The 17,411-nt window shown below is 37.9% G+C and overlaps 1 protein-coding gene across 2 annotated transcripts in view; it reads left to right on the top strand.

Annotated features, from left to right (window-relative positions):
- Nucleotides 1-10,753: 10,753 nt before the first annotated feature.
- fa2h (fatty acid 2-hydroxylase) overlaps nt 10,754-17,411 on the top strand; it is a 35,990-nt gene continuing 29,332 nt past the window's right edge. The window contains exon 1 of one of the 2 annotated variants that reach the window (XM_032548284.1): nt 10,754-11,158. In XM_032548284.1, coding sequence (XP_032404175.1) covers nt 10,877-11,158 — 282 coding nt within the window. In that variant the 5' untranslated portion in view covers nt 10,754-10,876. The remainder of the gene's footprint in view (nt 11,159-17,411) is intronic. The other variant, XM_032548293.1, reaches the window with a different exon arrangement.

The following is a 17,411-nucleotide window of genomic DNA, read 5'->3' on the forward strand; positions in this document are numbered from 1 at the left end:
AGAGTTTATCTTCTGTCTTAGGAGCTTCAGTCACTGTCTTGACTGTTGGATGCTTGGGATTTGTCTGTAATGTATCATCTCACTCTCGGTTTGAACCCTGTTCTAGATGTTCCAGTTCCAGTTCCAGCAAAGTGACTTGTCAGCATCACCTTTACTGGTGTGTAGGTTTGCAGAGGTGCAGTCAGCTAGTATTTAAGCTAGAAATGTTTACATTGCTTTTAGAAATCATAAACATGATCAGCTTCATTATGACAACTTTTAGACTTGCTGTGTTGAACAAAAGTTATGAAAATCCATATAGTTTGTCCCAGATTAAGGAATAAGACTCTGGACAGTAGATTAGTTATTAGTTGATTAATTTTCTCTCTGCAGGTGTGTTTGTCTATTACCATTCAATGAGCACAAATTCAAAAACCTTCATCAAGTTGCCATTATTGCAAATTAAATTGATGCAAAGGTTGAGGATTTTTCTGGACAGGAAAAAAAACTCAAATAGTGAACTTTCAAAATTTTGCTTGAGAGTGGTACAGTAAACATTTAGATTGATGTCAAGGTTGCAAAAAAATTGACCCAGGGTGGCACAGTACCCCAGTACAGGTCACCAATGAGTTGTTGTTTTTCTTGATTGCAGCTCTGAGGTATCACCTTCCTGCTTGTACAGAAACCAGAGCTTTAGCTTCCTGTTGGACAAACTGAGGCTCACATTCAGATCCACCCTGAAACACACACACATCCACTTCTCACATGCACCTAAGGCATGAAACATTCAACAGACGACTAGTCCAATTAATACTATACCCTTCAGAAAAACATTGGTCAGCTCTCTGCTGTTCTAATGTAAAGCTGAGCTGTAGTTTCCACCTAACCTTACACGGCTTTATGTTGTTTTAAATGAAGTACGTTTCTTACTGACTTTTCCTTTGGTACATTTAATCTCCAAATGCCAAAAACAATAGGTTCAGCTGTAAGGGGTCCTTTTCAGCATGCATCTTTAGAATTGTGGATGTTTCAAAACGTTTCACAGTTTTTATTTGGCCATTTCTTGAAGAACTGTGCAAAGAGTTGATATTTGACTTGAAATTTTAAAAGAATCCGGTGTTGCTTTCTGTTGCTTTTATTGAGGCACTCGTAGGAAGTCGTATGTTTTTTTTGCTAAATTCTAAAACAATGAGAAATTTTATTACATTCTTCAAATTGAACAATCGTCAGATGCCTGAAGGTGCCACTTTCATCTGTTTGGTGTACATATTACTCAAGGACCACTCAGAGAGAAAGAAGTCATTATTTTAAAAAATAAATAAAAAAGAAATCTGATTAGTTTACAAATGGACAACAACATTTTCACCACAACACGTATCCTGACGTCATGTTGTCATGTGCAGACTGTAAGATACTTTAAGAAGTCCCCAAAACCCTAAAATGTCACCATTGGCCTGCAGTTTGATTTTCTGCTGTTTGTATGAAAGTGCATATATCTACAATTAAATTTGAGCAAGTAGAAAACTTTTATTCTCTAAGGAAAACATTAAGGCTTAACACTGCTAGAGTGATAAAGACCAGGGTTTCTTGGATAACATTCTTTGAACAGATAAATGTAAAATGTAATTATTCTGACGTTGTTTGGGGGTTCTTTGACCTGCTCACCATCACAGAATTTGCCATGAATTTTAAGAATCAAAGGCTGCTTGAGGAAAACTTTAACTGTAAAAAAGTTAAAATTGAAACAGAAGTGGTTCCTGTGACATGAAAAAAGTTCAGAACACATCAGTACGGCCAACAATATCTGGACAGGAATTAAGAAATGGAAAGACCTGGACCTAGTCAAAGCTCAGATTGCATGAGGACTAGGCTAAACGTTTCTCAGGACGATGTCAGAGACTGGTAAGTGTCCATGATCAGGTGACTGAAAGCAGAAGAGCAAATTCACTCCGAGTCAGAGTCGATGGCCCAGTGAATGAAGAGTGTCCCTTTCAAATAATTCGAATAATCACCACAACAGTCCAAAACAAGCCTAAATACATTTCCATCTCTATGTATTTTTCCACCAGCACCACCTGCACCCAAGCATGGTGTGATCAGTTTATGGAGTCTGCTTGGTGGAACATGAATTAAAATCGATATATTGTTGTTTTTAAAACGCTCATTTGCTTTATTCCTCGTTGTTGCTTGGCTGTTACATTCCCAAATTTTCAGTTTTGTATAGTAGGATGTACATCTGATTTTAGTGTTTTTGCAGTAATTTGCAACTCAACAAGCACTTAATTCGAGCTTGCATTTGTCTCTTCAGGTTTTCATTAAATAAAAATATGTATTTTTATTTGAAATAACATTTTCCAGTTTTAGTCAGATAAAGAATGAGTAAATTCTCCATTTTATCTGAATTTCCCATGTTTTGTTCAATAATATAGGCACAAATGTATGAATACTGTGGGGGAAAAAACAAGCAGACCAGCTAACATTTCACAAATGTAAAATTTTATTTTATCCTGTAATTCAAACGGGACAAACATGCCATAAATTTATATTAATCACGTGTTGAAGTTTTCTTCTTAACTTTAATAGAGACATCATTGTTGTCATGTTATATCATTATTGGAATAAGTCAACCAAAGTCCAGAAGAAAGAAAATATATTATATCTGTCATAAAGATGGACACTGTAGAGACAAAGTGAAAACAGAAATGTAGCTTAAATGATTTTTTTGAGAAGCTCTCCACTTTCATCTCAGGCACTCCTGAAGGGCAACCACTCAATCCTCCACCAACATATTTGTACACACAACCAGCTGTCCAAATTCAAGTTATCCTCTTTTCCGGTTAGACTGAAAAAGTTGATGATGAGGAGAATCTCCCATGTCTCTTCGACAGTCAGAAGTGGGTGGTAAACTGGTTTCTGCTGGTTCAACACTGGAGTCGGTGGGTCAGCTAACTCGTTTTAAGCTGCGCTTGCGCCTGAGACAACAGGGGGCACATTTCCTCTCCGACTTGACCCCCGGTGACGCTGGGGCTTGAGATGAGGAGCCCTGCTTCCTGTGTGGACACAAAGAGAAACCGGACACAGAGGCTGAGAAACGAGAGGAGGAAGTGAGACCAAGTTTTTGTTCTCCAGAGAGACACTAAAGAAAGTGCTGAATTATTAACAGCTGACTCCCATGGCTCCTGTTAGAGAACGAGGGAGTGATCTGAGATGAACAGATGACCAAAACCTGCACAAACAGGCTGGGTGATCGCATGAAAACCAGAACAAACCTGTCCTTAAGGACCAGAGTCCTGCAGGATGTAGACCTCTGGTAGGGCTCAACTGATTAAAATTAAAGTGTTAATAAAAAACAAAGACACCTCTTAATGTCTCTTTTATTAAAAGTTATGACTTCTCAAAATCATATAATTAAAAAGTTAATAGCAAGAAATTAGTAGAAAATGTTACACATATCTAAATTTGGGATATTCTACTGCATTTTCTTCATGTTTTCACATTCCTGAAACTTTTGCATTTTTTGTCATGTAGCAACTACAAGTTCAGCGTAATGTATTTGGATTTTTTGTATTGAACAGAAAATATAGGACATGGACAGGAGTTAACAGTTTGAATTCAGCAACATCCAGTTTCCAGTAAACTCTGACCAGAAAATAATTTCCACAGCAGAATGAGCCCACCACCACGTGTTGAACAGGACATACATTAAATGGGACTCCTTCAGGCTGTTCCATAAAGGGCAGGTTTGTGGAGTGCATGAATAACACTCTTCTTCTCCCACCTGAGCCGTGAACCTCTGCAGCTCCTCCACAGGTAGCAGTGGGGTCTTAACTGATTTGTTGATTAATAATCTCCTAGCTTGGCGTGTCAATTTAGGTGGACGACCATGTCGTGTGTTTGGAGCAAGCTTTGCTCATTCCAACTGTTTTTGGCTGCAGCGACTGCAACAAATTATGTTTTAACCAAGCTGGATTGTGTTTGTCAACAATCATGATGTTTGTAGCAATATTTTAACATATATAACAGAGGTTTCGGTATTTTCATGACTTCTTTTTCAATATAATAACATTTCCACATTTGTGTCACACATTTGCCGTTTCTCACCTGGCGATTGCAGCAGCTTCTCTGTTCCTGACCTGCTTCATCACCTTTAGCATGTGGCAGATCTGCCATAGGGTCATTCTTGGGCCGTGGCAGGCCAGGCGGGGCAGTGGGGCACAACGAGGGCCCCGGTACTTGAGGAGAGACAGGTAGTTGCAGCCTGCAGGTCCTCTGCCAAACAGCTGCAGGGGCTGGACGCTGGCATAGCAGGACACAAACTGTGTGAGATGAAGCAGATTTTTACTTCCTGTGGAGAAGTAACTTTGTCACTTTACTTCATGTCTGTTAAATTTTCAGTGCAAATCAAAGCTTCAGATTTATTTAGTTTATTTTTTTTTTATCCAGTTCAAGTACATATGCTGTTCTCAAATGTAGAGTAGTTCTCTTTAAGCCATAATTTCCAGGCCACAAGGAACTATTTCAACTTTTAAAATGCAAAAAACAACAACAATAATACTATGGAGGCAATGTTTTTTGGTTTTTTTTCTGAAAACACAAAACCAACATCTTTAAATGTTTAGGAATTAAATAAAAACATGGGAGCTTATTTGGACATTATTGAATTTTCAATTAAGTTAAATTTATTTGGAAGAAAATTCAACAGCTTAACCGATTTGTGATGATATTTATTTCCCTGGTTTACAAAAACAAGAGATTTTTAAAATGGGTAAGCAATGAAAATACTTATAATCGTAGGGTCCACATCAGACAGAAATGTAGTTAAATTATGAATTTATTTATACAATACAATACAGGGCCTACTGTACTTCATTAATGCTGCTGCTGTTTCTACAGACCGAATTAACAAAATGCAAAAAAATGTGTGCTCAAGTTCTTCAATGCGACCGCTACTATAGAAGAACAATAATAAAACAATTTTACCGCTATTGGAACATGGAAAACATGCGATAAACATCCAAGTTCTGCTGTTGCTATTATCTCCCCAACCTGTTTATCAGCTGAAGCATAATTGAACCTGTAGCTGACGCAGCCAAACAGGATAAGGTCATCTGCATGTCATTAACACTTCAGATGATACACCCACATCCTAATGCATGCAACCATTTCATCAGTGTACGCGTCTACCTTTTTTGAAACTCACACACACACACACACACATATGCCTACAGAGCTGTACTGATTCATTTACAGCCTTTAGGAAAGCTGACACTTTAAGGCCTTGTTCTTTACTTTTATTGTATCACTGACATATAACAAATTTAAAAAGTCGTCAAACGTTCATGTTTGCGCTTTAAGCATAAACTTAATTCCTATTAATCAGCTTAATTTTTTTTTTTTTACATTTTAATATGCCCTTTTTTCAAGGTTTTTCAAAGTTTTTCTTGGCACTTTGGCTGCTTTTTCTTATTTTACTTATTGCTAGTCATAGTTTTGACTATTTTCAGATCAATGTTTTCTGCTTTGCTTTTTTTCCCCCTGTCATTTATCTCAAACCTGTAAATCAATCAGATTAAAAAATAAAGGCTCCTAAATTCAAGGCATGACCTGGTCTGGCACACACAGCAACGAAACAACTTTAGATCAGAGTTTTAGTCTCTTTCCTGATATAAAATTAAATTTTTGTCCAACAAGTTGTTCAGCTCTGTGACTCATTAATATATTATGATAAACCCTATGATCCTCTCCTCTTGCTCTCTCCTCCTTTTCCTCTGTCCACTTCATCACTGATAAAGATGCTTTGGCTTTTCTTTGACAACCTAACAGGAAGATATTTGAAATTTAAAAGCAAAATTTAGAAACTTGTCTTCAGTCTCCCGGCAACCAGCACAGCCAGCCTGACATACAGTAATAATCTTTTTTTATTATTATTTCTCAGCTACATAGCTGTCAAATACTGTTTATCCTGCCTCAGATGGCATTTTAGATCTCACAGTTCTTTTTCTGTTTGTTTGTTTATCCTCAACTGTTCGCAATTTTGAGGTGCATCTGGGGACAAAAAGAGTGAAATAGCATCCAGGTCATGTTAAAAACTTCATAAAACCTTATAGAAGCTAGTTAGTTATAGTAGTTAGCGTTTACAAATGACTGACAATCCATATTTATTTCTTTGTAGCTACATACAAATCGATACTCACAGGAACAACAGCAGCCATGGATGTGTGTTGATCCAGCAAGCTGATGAGAAACGACCATCAGCTTGCAACGTGTTCCCATCTTATAGATGTCGAGATGACCAGGCCTTAAACCAGACCAATCGCTGCTGAGAAACTAAAATGTCTCTCCTCCCACATCTGGCATCACCTCAGTTAGGTTACTCTCAATACGAAAACACACACACACACCCACCCCCACACACACACACACCCACCCCCACGCACCCACACACACACACACACCCCCACCCACGCCCACACGCACACACCCGCACACACACACCCACACACCCACACACACGCACGCATACCTGACAGACTCAGATTACAAGAACACTAACATGGTTTATTATTAAGGAGTCTTTTTGTTGTGCCTGGTATATTTAGAAGCTGCTGTAATACTGGGAAAAACAAGAACAATCATGTACAGTAGGTGGGGTGACCAGGTTAAAGAGTAAAAAAAATCAAAAACTGTAGAAACAATGACTGCACCAAAAGATACGCAGACAAAGTAGGCAGTAGCAGGTGATCATTGGAAGAATAAACATGTAGAAATCTGTAGAACTCTTTAATGGGACAGAAACAAGCCAGGTGTCACACAGACATGACACAAAGTGATTCTGGACAATGGGATGGACGCTTCGCTGCGCTTCATTCCGCCAATCGGGGCAATCTGATATGCTGCTGACGGAAAATGACAGACCCCTGTCAGCCCATTTTTGGCCATGTAAAACTGCAGCTACAAAGAGGAGGAATTAATTATGGATGTTGTTTGTTGTGTGACCATGCCGCAAACAACGTCAGAGGTGAAGTGCAGTATTTTGTGAACAGGCCAAAAAGTTACATTTTGACATCTGCTGTGTGACACGGCTTGCGGTAATTACAGCATGAAGCTTTCTTTTTTAACAAAGGATTTTGTTTAACCCTGCATCCATAAAGACCAGATTTATGTGCAGGTAACTGTTGTCCAGTCGACTGATTTTGCTCCTCCAGAGGATTTTGTTTTATCATCTAACTAACCCTGCTTTAAACACAAGTTTATCACTGACATGTTAGTTGTGTTCCTTGTTTTTTTGCTGTTTGTTCACTAATGTTCTCAAACAAACTTCCAGATCACTTGTATTTACACAGACACAAAATTACACACAGCTGGACTTCATTTACAAATAACATGACTGCTAAGGAAAGACCGATTTTATTTAGGGGTAACAGAGAGAAGTAGTCTGAACTCAAATTCATACCACATTTTCTGATTTTTATTCATAAAATGATTTTAAAATCATGCATCTTTCTCCTTTGACGTGAACATTATATGCTGTTTTGCAATCACATATAATCCGAACACAACTGAAATTTCTTTTTAAAGGTAAAAATGGTAACCATCAATTGAACATGAGAGTTTCTGCTGTGTTTTGGTGTCTGTTTTAGTCTGGATCTTGTTGAGGCATTGTTGTTGGTGCCTATCTCCAGCTGTCATTGGGTGAGATGCGGATAACAGCCTGGTTCATTCAGGCAACACAAAGACACACGGGACAAACAACCAGGACAGTATTACCATGCACTTCCATGGCGCTCCAAAAGAAAGCCTTCTGGAGTAAAAATAAATTGGTAAATATGGAACCCTCTGCCTTGAATCCATCAGGGGTGTCAAACTCCAGCCCTCAAGGGCCGCTGTCCTGCAACATTTAGATGTGCCTCTGCTGCACCACACCTGAATAGAATAATTAGGTCATTAGCAAGGCTCTGGAGAACTGATCTAATTAAGCCATTTCATTCCAGTGTTTTGTACCTGTGGCACATCTAAAAACTGCAGGACTGCGGCCCTTGAGGACTGGAGTTTGACACCTGCACCATAAACCAATGAGAAATACATTGAAAACTCTGAAAACAAGAAAGGCACAGAGTTTATATGGAATTAATTTTGAGTTTGCTTGAGAAGTCTAAATTTCAAAGAATATTTTGTGGCAATTTTTTGAAAACTTGTGGCATGGTTGTGGAAAAAGTACATGAAAAGAGGAAAAAAGGTCAAGGCTGGTAGAGAAAGCACTAATGAACATGTGCGTAATAAATGTAAAAAAAAATATTTTCTTAACTTAATTTACAGAGACAAACTCAAAAATATAATTTTTATGGTCTCAGGGGTGATTCCGGTGTTAGGAAAAAATGAAGTTACGTCCGTACCTAACTTCAGGAATATGTAACATAAAATAATACAAAATCATATATGTGAGTGATATGCTCTATGCTGGAAAGTCCAGGATTCTAAACTCAGCTTGGGGTTCATGATGAAGCTGGGAGTGGGAGAGGATGAGTGACAGAAAATGTGTTTTTGTGTGTGGACTGTGGAATTACAAAAGTCTTTACTCGTGTGTTATTCTGGTCCTGCGCTGCCACCTACTGTTTTCAGTAAGTGACAACCCAGGCACAATTGGATGAGCAGTTTTTATTTTCCAACATGGTGGAGGACCATGTGAGGATATAGAAGTAAGAATGAAGTGGCTCAAAGATCAGGACATTTACATTTTGGATTTGGAGAAAATCCCCGGATCTTAAATTCACTAAGAATTTGCGGTCAGTTCTCTAAAAGCAAATAAAAAAACCTAGACCAACTAACTGTGATGAATTTCACACACAAGACAAGAACAGAATTCATCCCAGTTTGTTATAATAAATTATATTTTTACACATTTTATTGACAGAACAAACAGACAAGTGTCTGGGTCACCTAAGAGAAACAGATGTTTAAGCACACAGTTGTTTTAAAAGCTATCTTATAAACATATATCCCTGCCAGCAGCATGTAGCCTCACTCATATGTTGACTCCTCCTCCTTATGTCAAGGTCACCTAGTAAGATTTACCATGAGTGGCAAAAGGCAACAGTTCCACTGTTTTGTTAATGAACTTTTCTTGTCTCTTATTACCTTTTCCATTTGTGGCAGATCTTATAAAGTATTTTCTTTATATATCGTTGAATTGTTCTATTTTGTGGAAATCACTTGCAGTTACTTTTCCTAAAAATGCCCTGTGTAAGTAAATCAATTTCAACGTGCAGCTCTAAACAGAATAAATAGACTGACGTCTGGACTTGGCCATTAAAACACCTTGTTTCTTTTCATTTTCTTTTTTTATGCTACTGCTAAGTAAGTATTATTGTTCCAAGATGCAGCCTTGTAAACCTAATTCATGGTGTCATGTTTCTTATTTAATTCTTCATAAGATGGCGTTCTTCAGTCTTTCTCTAAATGCCTTTAACTTGTTATAATATCTTATAACTTAAAACGTATGTGCACCTAGCATGCAGCAGCTTGTCACTTGTCTCCAGTTTACCAATAACTTTATGCATGAGGTGGGAGACATTGTCCAACAGTGACCTTATTTTTGCCAGTTATTTTGTCTCCCACCAGCAGCACTTGAGGAGGCATCCGAGGACAGAGTTGTCCTTCCTGACCGCTGCCTTTCAGCTAGAGACAAGCTGCAGATAACAATACTTGTCAACTTAATCTTAGGGTGAGATCTTCCCAGCTCTTATGTTTTAAGCATTAATTTTCACAGTTAAATTGTTACTATTGTTTAACATTGTTTTAACCGTGACTTTACCGATCGATGGTCCTATTAAGACACTAGATGGCGCCCTTGAACAGTCTCTTCTGTCAATATCGCCTTCAAAAAAATCCTGGAAATGTAGCTTATTTCAGAACTTTATTATATATATATATATATATATGAATATATATATATATATATATTCATATTCATATTCATATATATATATATATATATATATATATATATATATATATATATATATATATATATATATATATATATATATATATATATATATATATACATTTGTTCTAATTAACTGCTGTTTAAGCTGCTTCTTTTCCTGGGTTAGTTATACTTACGAATGTAACATAGATTAAAGTAGCTTATTCTAATAGAAGGCCAATATATAAACAATATTTGAGTTGCGACTTAATTTTAATAAACGGCGTATTTCCGACAGCAAATAAAAATAGCAAAGCTCATCGGTACGCCACCGATATGTTTTCACGTCAGGATAAATACTTGTCTATATATATAAGAAAAACATGATAACTCATGGTGACGTGATGGCACTCGCTTTTATTGATGAGGAAATGATGACATGACGCTACGAAACACGTATGTCACTTTCCAGTTGCCGCCCATGTTACACAAAAGTGTGGATAAGTGAGGTGTGTTAATTTGTCATCCTATAAAAAATATCAGTGAATATATATATAAAGTATCATGGTTGGTTTTTGCTCTTCACCCATCTCAAAGCAACAGGTGCCACTAAATCTGATGCTGCATTTACGGAACTTTGTGTTTCCTGGATCATGCTTAAATGTGTTTCATCACTATTAAAATAGGCAATAGTTTAAAACAAATAGCAACAGCATATGTGAGTGAGTTAGGTGTGTAAGGCTGTTCTACACACGTGTTCGTAATGTTATCCATGACTTAGTTAAACTTAATTTTTTTTTTCGTACACGCCTCCAACACCCCGCCTCTTGCGCCTCTTGTCATTTTGAGACTCAGCGTGCGAAGACTCAGTGAACGTCAGGTGTCAGGTCCTCAGAGGAGGTGCCATCAGTTCAATTTTTTCTGTTCTTTCGGACCCTTCACACACACACACGCCCTCACCCCACACTCAGGATGTCTCCGTCCACGTCCCCCCGGTTCTTCACCGAGAGGGAGGTGGCCCGCCACAGCACCAAGGATTCCTGCTGGGTGCTGCTGGGGACCAGAGTCTACGACGTAACCGCCTTCCTGCGGATGCACCCGGGCGGCGAAGCTCTGATACGGAGTCGCGCAGGGAAGGACCTCACCCAGGTGATGGAGGGACCCCCGCACCGGCACTCGCCGAATGCCCGGCGGTGGTTGGAGCAGTACTATATCGGGGAGCTGGACCGGGAAAGCGGCGCAGAAGAGGTACAGGTAAAACGCTCGTTAACTGGCCCCACCTGTTGCTTTCATCCTAATCCTCATCTCCGCTACTTGAAACACGAAGAATTCAGCATCTTTAATGGCTTTAAAATCTGTCAAGATTTGGATGCCTGACTTTCAAACAATAAGGTGGAAGTTTTTTTTTCCTTACTCAAGAAAAATTATTTATTTCAGAAAATCTATTGACTGGTGTCTCCCCCCACCATGTAGCAAACGCAGCTTTATTTATTGTTGCTTGGAAGTTTCGAGTGTATTTGACAGGTGACTTCACTCTTTCTGTTCAAATGTCTCTCTAACTTTAACCTGCTCAATGTATGGAGGCGATCAGCCGGTGACCCTGCTCAGGTGTTAAAATAGCCCATCCTGCTTTAATAGGGTCCTTCAACTTGTCTGCATTGTTGGGTCGGGTGTGTCTGAACTCCCTCTTGACAATACCCCATTGGTGAAACTGGTTTACTCACTGCATGTTCTTTACACCTTGGCAGTGTGGGCACATGTGAGGTCCTGCTGGAAAATATGAAAATCTCCATAAAGCTTGTTTAAAGTTTCCTGGTTGGCAACTGCGCTGACTTTGGACTTGATAAAACCTAGAGGAACAAAACAAGCAGATAACATAATTTCCCCAATTATCATGAGCTTTCAGTGGAACCGCTTGGATTGTGCGCCCCTCCTCCTCCAGACACTGAGAAATTGATTTCCAAATCCAATGTAGAATTGACTAAATAGAAGACTTTGTTCTAAAGAGCAACAGGCAAGTTTTTTTTTTCTTCTTACCCCAGGTAAGACGGTTCTGAATTTGTCCCTGAAGTGGCTTAACTAAAACAATACAACAGTCGTAGCCTTATGTCCTGGGAACATTTTTCTATGGTGGCTCTGATTATCTCCCCCTGATAATCAGATTGTCTTTGCTTCACAGCCCTATTTACACTCCATTTATTCCTGCTCATTGTGCACTTTTTTCCTATCTGTTTTCCCTTCCACTCAAATTTCCAGTATGACTGAAAATGACCCATTGTATTTATTGTGAACACACACAAGAAACACACACATTTCTTGTGTGTGTTTTTTTAGCAATATCCTTTTTTTGTTTGTTTGTTTTACTTCCCTTCCAAGATGTCTCTGCTGGACATCTGTGAAATCAGTGATTTTTAATTTTTTTCCCCCCTCATGATTGTTTTTGTCATTTAATGTCTGTATTTGTAGTCATTTTCATTGAAAACCAAAAGCCATACAGAAAATATGAGCAATTTTGTGAAGGTATTTTACTGTAATGGAAATTGAAATACAAAACATTGCTTGTAGTAATTTTCCCTCAGATTTTTTCAGCAACCTTCTGATCCAATATCATAATTTAGAAGATGTTTTTTTTGACCTCTTTATTTTGGAGCAGCAGGTCTTGTTCTGTATTTGTGTGCAAAATGGTTTTAATGAGTTGCATTTAATTTAGGATTTGTAAGCAACTGTCATAAAGTTGATTCTCTTGACTTTACTGGGCGTTTTCTGTCGTCCTAACAGAAGAAACTCCCTGCTCTCCTCCTCCTGGACTGTACCGATTGTAGGGGAGGGAATGAGGAAAAGCTCAAGGCAGGTTCAGTGGTTGTGTAATTCCCGTGTGGAGGAGGGGCACGCAGGTGACATGGCGGACCCGTGCGCTTGGTGTTGCGTGGGTGTGGAGGGCCTCGGTGTCAATGAATGATTCAGGCGAGTGAGAAGAAAGGAGAAGAAACTGGTTTGTCTTGTCCCATTAGAGGGGGATTTGAAATGTGGCGGTGGGGGGAGTTTGGTGGAGAAAGTGGAAAGTTTGCTCCTCTTGCTGTGGCATCAACTCAACCAGTTTTTGCTTTTAGTATTCCTGTGTGTGTGTGTGTGTGTGTTAGTCTCTGTGGACAGTTTTGCATAAATCTCTTGGTGAGAGAGTGCACATTTACATGTTTGCCCACTTACTAATCTATCCAGGCTGCATCTAAGGACAGAAAGTTCCACCAAAATAAGTATATCCTCCAGGCTTCAGGTACGACATACAGTACAGACCAAAAGTTTGGACACACCTTTCTAATTAAAATGGGTTTTCTTTATTTTCATCACTATTTATAAGGCAATAAATCCCACTTATTAGCCTGACAGGGCACAACTATGAAGTGAAAACCATTTCAGGTGACTACCTCTTGAAGCTCATCAAGCAAATGCAGAGTGTGTGCAAAGCAGTAATCACAGCAAAAGGTTGCTACTTTGAAGAAACTAGAATATAAGGGGTATTTTCAGTTGTTTTACACTTTTTTGTTTAGTGCATATTTCCACATGTGTTATTCATAGTTTTGATGCCTTCAGTGTGAATCTACAATGTCAATAGTCATGAAAATAAAGGAAACTCATTGAATTAAAAGGTGTGTCCAAACTTTTGGTCTGTACTATACATGGAAATGATTTTTGGCCTGCTCTTGTTTCAGTTAATCAACTTTCAGTTTGTTGGTGAAACAGAGAATGTGTCAAAGTCACACTGCATGCATTTTCACACCTTCTCACTGTGACTGGGTTGAGACTTTTTTTCCCCCCATTTCTGACGTAATTGATTCCATTACTTCAAAAGGTTTTCTGTTTGGAGAGAAGTCAACACTGGGGTCAGTGACTTACACCAGTTTGGGGCATATAGGGAGGCTTTGGCCTAAGTGTCATTCCCCCAATAACCTTGAAATAAAGATGCCATCAATAATCAGGACTACAGAATACGAAATACAACTAATAACCCTTCGTAGTTTTATATTGAACTTACAGATTCAATTGTATTTTAGTTCTGATCAGTTATTGAGCAATCTGGCCAACTAAAAGATAAACCTGAATGACGGCAGGCCTTTATCTGCAGACGAGTACGTCACCATCTTTTATCTTTGTACAAGGGATTTGTACTGAAAGGAAGATTCGGAAATGTTCTCAGTTTAGAGTTTGATGCAAATCTAATCTGAGTGGTTAATTTGTTTCATTTTCAGTTGGTGTTCATGGTTTATATTTACTATGCAATGGTTTGAACTCTGATTCAAGTATTCTTCAGGTTGGAATGAATATAGAAAAACAACTAAGTATTGCAAACTTATTGCTAAAGTTTATTCTACACGATAAATAACTAAATATTTAAAATGCAGTTTCCTCAACCAGTTTGGATTTTATGGTGGTATTTGTTTCCTATTCTTCCATCCTTCTTTCTTTGTCTGTTAATTCAGGCAACATTCAACCCCACCATTAAATCAGGCTTTTATCATCTTGTCCTTGTAGCCAGTCATGTCTGTCCTTCAGTCCAGCCAACCTTTTGTCCATTAGTCCTCTCAACAACCTTTTCATCCATCAGTCTGTCCAACCATCTAAGGCCTCAATCAACTAATCAACCCCTTTATACATTCTGATGTCTAACCAGTCCAGCTTTTATCAATCTTTTTGTGTATTCATTCATCGTATTTAAACTTTATGATTGGGAAAATGATCTTCTCCTTATCCACCCTCTTCCTGCATCGGACTGTAGTCTGATTAACTATGACACGTTAGCTTTTTCGGCGTTTGAGACTGTGAATGTAGTCTATTCTATATTTGGCAGGTATATTTCCTAATCTGATGTCTCTTCCTGTTATTCTGAGTATGCTAAAATGACATTGCCAACCACAAGTACTTGGTTGTCTCCAAAACAGGATGTTATTAGCAAGACTTCATCCTGTAATAGTGGTATACTCAATAAACTAATGTATCGGGTATAAACTAATACCCGATAAACTGAAGTAAGAGCTTATCGGGTGTGGGGAGATAAAAATATTTGTAGGTTATTAGTATCAGAAGGGCAGGAAATCATAATATCTTGTAACCTGCTTCTTTTTGGACAAATGTACAATTGCATGCCAGTGGGCATAGTGATTTGTTTTATTTTTTTCTTTTTACTTTGTGTCTGTCCAAAATAAATAATAAAATAATATATATGTGTATATAGTCTTCCAGGTATGGCAGGTCTACTTGCTCTGCTCATTTTGTCTGATCTGCCAGGAAAATGAGCAGGAAGGACTACATTGTCCTTGAGATTAAATTGCGTCCTCTTTTTACTTCTGTAGTCATTACTGTAGACAAATATTGGGTATAACTGTAAGCCAAAATGTTAATTTATAACCATATCCAATTACTATTTTAAAGTTATATCACCTACATAAGACTGTTGCTTAAATCACTCTGACTGTGTTCCAATGTGGTGGAGCTGAAAAACTGAATCATAATGAACTGAAGCATCAATAACCCAGTGGAAAAAATGATAAGATTTGCAGCAATGCATCATCATCATCATTGGTCAGATATGGTTTTTATCTTTTACTGCTCCCAGTTTCTGCTTATGGAAGGGCAATAAAGCATGTGCTGGTTTATAGCTGCTTTATAGTTCCACTTTCATGGCAGAAGTTCAACTATTTTTCAGCTTGTTCAACATGGATAAACTGAGGATGCTCACCAGTGAAATACAAATATGTAAGAGTAGTGGATATTTTAAATAGAAAATTAGCTTATTGAAATGTTAACAGTTAGGATAAATGTGATAAGTCTAATTTATTATACTGCTGTAAGAATTTAAAAGACCAAAAGGCACAAAGTAGGGCATAAGGAACTACATATCTTTTGCTGGTTGGATTTACAGGTGGTGTCTGACAATAGTCACGTTACTTTCAGATTGCACAAATAATAAAGAGCAGCTATTTCAAGTTATTGATCAGCCACATCAAGCGTGACTTTAGTTAGTGATTTGCCAAAATTTATAGAGATGGATTCCATAAAGAATGTAATCTTCCTTTTGACCTTGGTGGGAGTTAAATATCTACTCTAATATATGGGAATAGATGGTCTTATTCACCATGTTCTGAGATGTAATAAAAACAAATTGTTACAGGTGTTTGGAGGAGGGGAAACAAACCAAACGACTAAAAAAATTAAATAAGAAATCAAGTCTGAATAATGAGCTAAAACAGCAAATTTGTTTGAGAAACTTCAAAAACTTTTGCAACAGCTTGTTGTTGGACAATTGTGATTATATAAGTAATTGACTATCAATTATTCTGATGATTAATCTGTCAAAAAATGGCCCATCCAGAAGATTTTGCATTTAACCACTTAGGCCCTTTTTATTTGAAATGCATTAAAAGATGCAAACCTCCCACCCCCCAAAATAATAAGTTTGTGGAGTTAGAAAATAAGCATTGTATTTTATTGTATTGCCTAAAATGCTATAACATAGCCTTCCATTAGTGAATGCTTGGTCATTTGTAGCAAAAGATTCATCTGCAGCTAAAAAAATACTTCTAACATCAGCATGTGAAAAGCTCAGTTCTTTCTGCTTAAATGTGTATATTTTGTACAGTTCATTACTACCTTAAGTTGTTCATTCAGCAAATGGCCTTTGAGTGTGTACTAATGTTAATGATTGATTTGACTAAGTTAGTTGACAATTTTAATCAGTTCATTAAGATGAATTGTTTCCCTGGTTTGCAGACCTAATGTAAGTTTGATAAAGTAACACTTATAAACAACAAATAAGAAACATTTCCTTATCAGGCTACATGTTGGTACACGGTTAAAGCTGTTGTGAATAATGTGGATGCAGGATCTTGCTGGGTACAGGAGTTGATTACTGATTAAATGTATTTTGCATTTCATTGAAATCAGGTTACTCTTTCCTGCTCTGTCATTTAAATGCTCTGGAAACACTTTCAGGAGAAATTGTGATCTGAAATTCGGACCTCTTGGCAGTAAAACAGAAAATGTGTCATTTTTTTTGTGTGTCATCAACCTATCCCCACACTGTTTTAAGCAAGCTAGCTTTCAAATCAGAATTCAAATTTGTCATTTTATAACACTAAACGTGTCCAACACGGCTGTCTGGACGAATTGTGTTTTCTTTTTTAGTAGAATGTTTGGCTGACAAAGAGTCAGGGAATCATTAATTACAAGTAGTTTTTAGATTATCTCCATTCTAGTTACAGTTACAGGAGTTGTCTGGTAGATTTGGAGACAGAATTGATCTCCTGACCTTTAAGATGTCAGTGTGGATGGTCCAGTTTAAATATCAATCTGCTGGAGCAGAACCCTCGTAGCTGCTTGTGTCTATGACTATGTCAACATGTGCATGCATGTGTGTTTAGGAGCAGTTTTACAATCAAACAGAAGGCTGTTTAGACCCTCAACAGCTTGAACTGGTCAGCAACAGAAGATACATGGCTTCTGTTCAGAACCA

This window comes from Xiphophorus hellerii, chromosome 2 (genome assembly GCF_003331165.1).
Source record: "Xiphophorus hellerii strain 12219 chromosome 2, Xiphophorus_hellerii-4.1, whole genome shotgun sequence".
NCBI lineage: Eukaryota > Metazoa > Chordata > Actinopteri > Cyprinodontiformes > Poeciliidae > Xiphophorus > Xiphophorus hellerii.